The 8,040-nt window shown below is 35.7% G+C and overlaps 1 protein-coding gene across 3 annotated transcripts; it reads left to right on the forward strand.

Moving 5' to 3' along the window:
• The first annotated feature begins 575 nt into the window (after positions 1 to 575).
• LOC110783018 (multiple organellar RNA editing factor 3, mitochondrial) lies at positions 576 to 5,644 on the forward strand. Of its 3 annotated transcripts, XR_002532012.2 has the most exons (6): positions 576 to 916; positions 992 to 1,086; positions 1,735 to 1,810; positions 2,135 to 2,290; positions 2,785 to 2,902; positions 5,448 to 5,644. XR_002532012.2 is itself a non-coding variant. In XM_056836736.1 (4 exons), exons 1-4 carry the CDS (start codon positions 834 to 836, stop codon positions 2,163 to 2,165), a joined length of 285 nt encoding a protein of 94 aa, XP_056692714.1. In that variant the 5' UTR covers positions 576 to 833; the 3' UTR covers positions 2,166 to 2,291. The 3 variants fall into 3 exon arrangements, 2 of the variants coding, with proteins under 2 accessions (XP_056692714.1, XP_056692715.1); XM_056836736.1 differs by lacking the exons at positions 2,785 to 2,902; positions 5,448 to 5,644 and having other exon boundaries at positions 2,135 to 2,291; XM_056836737.1 differs by lacking the exons at positions 1,735 to 1,810; positions 2,785 to 2,902; positions 5,448 to 5,644 and having other exon boundaries at positions 578 to 916; positions 2,135 to 2,291.
• Positions 5,645 to 8,040: the final 2,396 nt, after the last annotated feature.

Here is an 8,040-nt window from a genome sequence, read left to right on the forward strand (position 1 = left end):
CTGGGATCTCATGTGCACTTCAAAGGAACATCGTGAAAAACTCATTCGCTCACTTGAGCTCATCTCAGTCCCTACGGACATGACACCTGACTCGTTGGTTAACCACGTCACAAGAGATGTTGAGGAAAAAGCAATAGTTTTTACTGACAAAGTCTTACCTAAAGAAGGAGGCTCCCACAACAAGGCCCTCTATATAGTGGTTGGATGCAAAGGACAAAACATCCCCCTAGCACTCGTAGATAACGGTTCAGCGGTAAATGTTTGCCCATTGCGAACCGTCCATTGCTTGGGGCTAGGAAGCGATGACTTCCAAACCTCCACGCAAGGAGTACGAGCTTACACTAAAAGAAAAATTGTCATGTGCTTCCCTTCAAGTGCGGCTCATTTAGTAAATTGACAGCACTTGAGAGCACAAAAAAAGAAAAAGAAAATGCATTTTCACAAGTGCGGGCTCATTTTAGAAAATTGGCAGCACTTGAGTTCAAGTGCGGACTTTAAACTCAAGTGCGGGCTCATTTACAAACGACCAGCACAAAATAATTCCCCAAAACATTTTCGTTTCCCGCTTCTCTGTCTTTCCTCTTCACACACTCCCTTTCTAATTCACACACTCTCACTCACTCACTCACTCACTCACTCACTCTCTCTCTCTTCCCCTCGAACACACTCGTCACTCTCTCTTCCCTCCGGCTACCGCTGCTGCTTCTACCAGCTTCTTCCCCACCACCGCCCGTGCCAAATTCACTACCATCGCCGCTGCCAATTAAGTGAACCACCCCCTTAAGGAAACCATCTTATTGGATGGGCGCAATTATCAGCATTGGCTTATTCTAATGGAGTTTCCTACTGACCCTAAACCTTCTAATGAAGAAATAATTGATTCTTATGTTAACACCCTAAATCCAATTGTTGGCAGGTTAGTTAATTTCTCCGGGATTTTTTTTTTGTATTTTTACGGATTTGATTAATGTTTTTTTCCTGGGTCTGGCAGTGAGAAAGAGGCGAAGAAGATTTACTCTGTTTCAACGACGACATATACTGGGTATGGTGCTTTGATTTCTAAGGAGATGACTTACAAAGTTAAAGGTAATCGAGTTCGAATTTTGAGGCTCAGGGTTTAGGGTTTGTTATCTGTTGATTTAGATGTTCTTCCCTAATTTGTTTTGTATAATATTGGTGGTAATAGTTATGAAATTTGTCTAATCTTACAAGTGATGTATAACATTGAGTTGTTAATTTGTTGATTGTATGATTTTGTGCTTTTCCCATGAGTAATTTTGTTACTTTTCTTTACAGATTTTAGTTATATTGTCTTAAATATTTGGGAAAGAAATCATTTTGTAGCATTGCAATATTGTCATGATTTCTTTTACAGTATAGATTTGTCAATTTAAAGTACAAACTTTTTTTTTCTAATACCTTGTAGTCTTGTACTGAATTATTGACTAATTGTTAGGTTGTGAGGTGTTTGTTCGAGGTTTTGAGGTTACATACCTTTTGAACATATGGTATAATGAAATAAACCCTTTTTCCTATGGATTAAACCAGTGATATGATGGAGGGTCAATGTTGGTATGGAGATAAAATTCCATCTTTTAGTGGATTATCTGAAGCCCATATGAATGCAATATATGATGTTACTAAGAACACACAAACTCATGCATTGGCTGGATTTTTCAACCATAATCGTCTTCCATCACTGATCCATCATATGGAATTGAAAAACTATGACAGTTCAGTTGAAAGATAAGGACTTCCATTCTATGGGGCACAGGAAAGCAGCAGGAATGGGGGGATTGATAATTTACTGGTGATATTTCTTCTTCTAGGAATTATGTTATATTTCAATTGTCCAATGACACCATCGATGCTTATATACATGTTCAAAAGTAATTGGAAGTTAAAATTCAAGCATTAATTGTCCTCAATTCTGCAATTGAGTCAATGGATGCCCAAGGAAGAACCTATTCATTTATGGATACAGAATGGCAACACGCTGAGTCAAAAAAAAATCTACTTACCTTTCACAACCTACTTTAGCTTATTGTTGTCATGTGTATTGGATATTATCTCAACTTTTATTTTATTTTTGCATGTGTGGTTAACTCTTGTTTGCGAAATTACACCTATGCAGCAAAGTCCTGCTTTTCCAGTACAACCAGTAAACATGAACGACACTCATGTACATCTGTCAAAATTGAAGGAAGAGGTAGATACATCTGATGTAGCCCCCGAATCCTTGAGGAGTGTGACCAGAACTAACAGACCACAATCAAGAGGAGCTGAAAGTGTAAGTTGGATTGCTTTGTAGACACTACGATCAATAATATAAGTTGAATATTATACTATCACTGAAAGAAGTTTTTAGCATTCATTTTGAGATATCAAAATAGTGTCTCATGAAGAACTTCACTAGTTAATAATTCCCATTCCCTCCCCTCCCAACTGTAGAAAAATAATTAATAACAATAATGCTTATGTAATCACATAAAATATGTATGTTCTTTAAAAATTCTCAAAATATCTTTAACGCTATTTAATGATGACATGAAAGGTCTACTTAGTTGGGTATACAGTTTTCCTGCTTGAAAGTTTATAGCCACTTAACCCTATTATAACTTTTTTGTTGTTTCTAATGTAATCCAGATTTCTGGATCTGTTGTGGTATAGTATCCAGATTTCATGTTTATAGTCGCATACCTGAGTTCCCACAATTTATGTTGTTTTGATTTAGTAATAAAAGTGTTATAGACAAACAATGAATTCATCTCTTCAATTATGCAGGAGAAACAAGAGACACATGGTGATAGTTGAAGAGAAAAGTAAATGCATCGGAGGGTGTACTCTGACTCTTTGATTGGATTACAGCCAAGGATGCTAGATTAAAACTTGCATCTTCAAGGTTCCAATCTGCTTCTTCTATTTCTGATCTGCTTCTGATGCTACTGATCTGCTTGTTCTATTTTTGTTGTGTTGCTGCCCATTCTGTTATTTCTGTTGTTGATGTATTTCTATTGCTGTTATTTCTGCTTTTTATGTTTGTATGTTGCTGTTGTTTCTGATATTGCTGTGTTTCCATGCGTTGTTTGTGCTATTTCTGTTGTTGCTGGTTATAATCTTCTACTGTGTTGCTCATGTTTCGTTTGTGTTTCTTCGTGAAAATGGGGAACTTGGTGTGGGATTGCTTTGATTTTTGATATTTGATATTGGTGTGAGAAATCTTTTGAAGCATTAAAGATTAAGTGCTTTTATTTGTCAAATTATGATGTCAGCCATGTCCCCACCTATGAAATATGTTGCCAAAGGGTAGTTGTTTGAAGCTATCTTATAGAACTTCATAATGTCTTAAATGTGCATAACTTGACAAAAGTAAGTTGAGAATGAGTCTTTAAAGCATATAACTAAGTATATTAAACATGTAAAGCATTTAAAATACTTATCTAGGTTCATTGGTTGAAAATTAGGGGTGAGATAAGTCATTTTAGTCAAAATATGAACATGATCAAACTAGCCTTAAATGTTCATAACTTGAGCAATGTAGGTGAGTATGAGTTTTATAAACAATAAAATAAGTCTAATACTTATTTAGGTTCAGTAGTTTATAGTTGAGACCAAAATAAACCATTTTAGTCAAAATGTAACCTATAATGATCAAACGATTCTTAAATGTGCATAACTTAACCAAAGTAGGTGATAATGGGTCTTTGGAACATTAAAATAATTCTAATAAACATGTAAAGGGTTTAAAATAGTTATTTAAGTTCATTAGTTGAAAGTTGGAACCAAAATAAGTCATTTTAGTCAAAATATGAAATACAATGAATAAACGAGCCTTAAAGGTTCATAACTAGAACAATAGGTTAGAATGATTCTTAGACACATTTAAAAAAGTATAATAAACATGTAAGGGGTTTAAAATACTTATTTAGGTTCATTAGTTGAAAGTTGGGAGCGAAATAAGCCATTTTGGTCAAAATATGACCTATAATGAACAAACGAGCCTTAAATGTGCATAACTTGATCAAAGTAGGTGAGAATGACTATTTAAAACATAAAAATAAGTATATTAAATATGAAAAGGGTTGAAAATATTTATTTAAGTTAATTAGTTGATAGTTGGATCAAAATAAGCTATTTTAGTCAAAATGTGACGTATAATGATCAAAGAAGCCTTAAAAGTGCATAACTTGACCAAAGTAGGTGAGAATGAGTCTTTTAAACATAAAAACTAAGTATAATAAACATATAAAAGGATTAAAATGCTTATTTAAGTTCATTAGTTTAAAGTTGAGACCAAAATAAACCATTGTAGTCAAAATGTGGCCTATAATGATCAAACGAGCCTTAAATGTATATAACTTGACCAAAGTAGGTGAGAATGAGTATTTGAACTTAAAACTAAGTATATTTGACATGTAAAAGGTTTAAAATACTTATTTAAGGTCATTAGTTGAAAGTTAGGACCGAAATAAACTATTTTAGTCAAAATGTGACCTATAATGATCCAACGAGCCATAAATATGTATAACTTGACCCAAGTAGGTGAGAATGAAACTTAGAAACATTAAAATAAGTCTAATAAATATGTAGAGGGTTTAAAATGCTTATTTAGATTCATTAGTTCAAAATTGGGAGCGAAATAAGTCATTTTAGTCAAAATACGACCTATAATAAACAAACTAGCCTTAAATGTGCATAACTTGTCCAAAGTAGGTGAGAATGAGGCTTAGAACATTAAAATAAGTCTAATAAACATGTACATGGAATTAATACTTATTTAGGCTCATTAGTTCAAAGCTGAGACTCAAAGAAGTCATTTTAGTCAAAATATGGCCTATAATGATCAAATGAGCCTTAAATGTGTATAACTTGACCAAAGTGGGTGAGAATGAGTATTTGAAAGTTCAAACTAATTATATTTGACATGTAAAAGGTTTTAAATACTTATTTAAGTTCATTAGTTAAAAGTTAGGACCAAAATAAATCATTTTAGTCAAAATGTGACCTATAATGATCAAACGAGCCTAAATGTGTATAAGTTGACCAAAGTAGGTGAGAATAAGTCTTTTAAATATTATACTAAGTCTAATAAACATGTAAATGGTTTTAAATACTTATTTAAGTTCATTAGTTGAAAGTTAGGAGCGAAATAAGTCATTTTAGTCAAAATATGAACTATAGTAAACAAACGAGCCTTAAATGTGAATAACATGACCAGAGTAGGTGAGAATGAGTGTTTGAAACATAAAACTAAGTATATTAAACATCCAAAGGGTTTAAAAAACTTGTTTAGGTTCATTGGTTGAAAGTTGGGAGAGAAATAAGCCATTTTTATTATTATGGTTCATTATTTCATTGTTGTGAGCAAATTATGTCTTACTTTATTATACCATACAATATTTATAATATAACTAACATTTTTTTTCTTGATGGTCGATCTTCTTTAGGTATTCAACAATCCTATGGAGCAGCCTTTACCATTGAGTAGATAAATGAAGTTCGAGAAAAGTTGGCAAACTTCATTTCCATTTATTGTCTTTGATATTTTGTTGTAGTGAATCTTAGATTATGGATGCTAGTTTTTCATAGGATTGTAATGTAATCAATTTTTATATTTACAATTATATACTATTCGATTTAATTATCCGTATAATTGGATGTATTTATTGTGATGTATGGAGGTTTACTAGTGGGCGTGGTCTAATTGTATAATGTATGTAGGAGGGATATCAGTTATATAACAAATTTCTATATATCAAGTGCGGCTCATTTATAAATCAAGTGCGGCTCTTTTTTATGCTTGTGCTGCCCATTTTTATGTCAAGTGCGGGCTAATTTCCAAAATTGGCAGCACCAAATTTGTCAAGTGCGGGCTCATTTCCAAAATTGGCAGCACAAACTTTGTCAAGCGCGGGCTCATATTGCAAAATTGGCAGCACCAAATTTGTCAAGTGCGGGCTCATTTTGTAAATTGGCAGCACTTGATAAAGCATCAAGTGCTGCCAATATTTTGCCAGCACTTGAGAAACATTAAGTGCGGGCACGCCATGTGCTGCACATGTAAAAGCCCACACTTAACCCCTTAAAATGAGTCCGCACTTGAGCTTTTTTCCTCTAGTGTTATGATAACTCTCGAAGGCCTATGTTGGAAAAAATCAACCTCACAATACAAACCGGGCCCGTGGCACGTACCACGGAGTTTCAAATAATCGACATCAAGCCCACTTTCAACCTCCTCTTAGGACGCCCTTGGCTCCATGACTTAGGAGGTGTGGCTTCTACCCTGCATCAAATGGTTAAACTTAACCATAACGGGGTACTTCTGGAAATACGCGCCCCTCCTCTCGACGTCAGCTGTACTATGGTTGGAACGACCGACACTGCGGAAGACCTTTACGGTTTTCAAGTGGATGAAGCCATCCAATTCATTGAGGACTATAATTTAGCATTTCTAGATCCGCGTGCATCCCGGGTCATCCTTAAAATATTGCTAGCTCAGGGCTATTTCCCGGGAACTCCATTGGGCATAAGGAAGAAGAACTACATGTTCCATCCCCCACCCAACAAATCTACTCCCTTTGGCCTAGGCTATGAACCAACGGAGGAAGATATTGCTGATCACTTGTCTAAGCTACGCCTTAAGCCAGCCAAGACAAAACGAGCCACCCTCCTTCCCCCATATCAAAGAACCCTTAACGATATGTTTGTCCGGGAAGGAGAAGAACATCCATGCTGTGACTTCCCTGAACCCTTCGTTCAGAATGGCCTGCTAAAGCCCGGATTCGAAATTTTCCATGACTGTCTTACTTTGGATGAGGTACCCCACTTCACCAAGACTGAAACCGCTGAAATATTGGACAACCAAGCTCTATGGACATTGTTTAACGAATCAAATCCTATGGAGGACGAGACTGTGATGACTACCCTAGCTCTACAAGATGAAAGTTTCGATCCAACTCGGTTAATCACTCCTACATCAACACTAGAAGAGGCCGAGAACGGATGGGTGAAGACATGTCAGTGGGTCAACGCAAAGGGAATAGAGTTCAAAATGAGTACAGGTGAAGGACCAAAGTTCTACGAGACTAAACCCAAGGCTTGAGCCGTAGAGAGCACTTTAGCAAAACGCCTATTAGTTCTTTAGATGATAGAAAGAATAAAGCCCCAGATATGGTCCTAAGAACCCCCTAGAATGTTGATTAATTTATTTCAGTATGTTTTCTTTACTTTCCAAATTAATAAAGGCGTAAGATTTCTCCTAAAATATTATTCTAACACTAAACAAGCACTAATCATATTTGCAAGTATAAAATCGAAAAAATATAAGGAAGCGGCCCACTTTAGGCCTAATAGCAAGGCCCACTCGCTCTTGAATCGTGACATCGAAACCAATTCTCGAAATCCACAAAATAAACCGTACCATCCCCTTCATATCTCCAAGACATAAAGGTCAACCCGTGCAATCATAAAAGTCAACCCATGCAACCCAAAGAAATCAAAGGAAATCAAATCCAAAACAAATGCAAATGTTGCTTAAAAAGAAAATTAATAAAACGTAACCCCACCATACCCTTCATTAACAACACGCACCTCAACCCACCCAAAAAGCCTACGCAAAGATCTTCATATCTTCCGCACCCTAACTCCATTTTCAAAGCCGTTTCAAGTCACGAATAGAAAAAATTAACCCGGATGAAAATGCGTCTAACGCTAACAGTCCAAAAGGCTTCCAAAATAGCGTCAAAATTGATTCCTGACGAACAAAGAGTAAAACAAAACAAAGAAAAAGAAATAAATACAAGAACATGTCAAGGAAAAGAAGCAACGCGCAAAGAAACTTGCCCCGGAATCATTTTCAGCGCCTGGGCGCTGAATCTCTCTGCTTGTCGACTTTTGCCCAGAAGTGCTCATCGTTTTATCCGCACATACACGGAAAAATAACGAACACTCGGGGGATACAACACGTATACGTACCACACACAAAAAAAACACATGAAAAAATGCAAAATACGTGTACTCAAAAAATAAAATGTACTCAAA

The sequence above is a fragment of the Spinacia oleracea genome, chromosome 2, assembly GCF_020520425.1.
Source record: "Spinacia oleracea cultivar Varoflay chromosome 2, BTI_SOV_V1, whole genome shotgun sequence".
In the NCBI taxonomy this organism is placed as follows: Eukaryota; Viridiplantae; Streptophyta; class Magnoliopsida; order Caryophyllales; family Amaranthaceae; genus Spinacia; species Spinacia oleracea.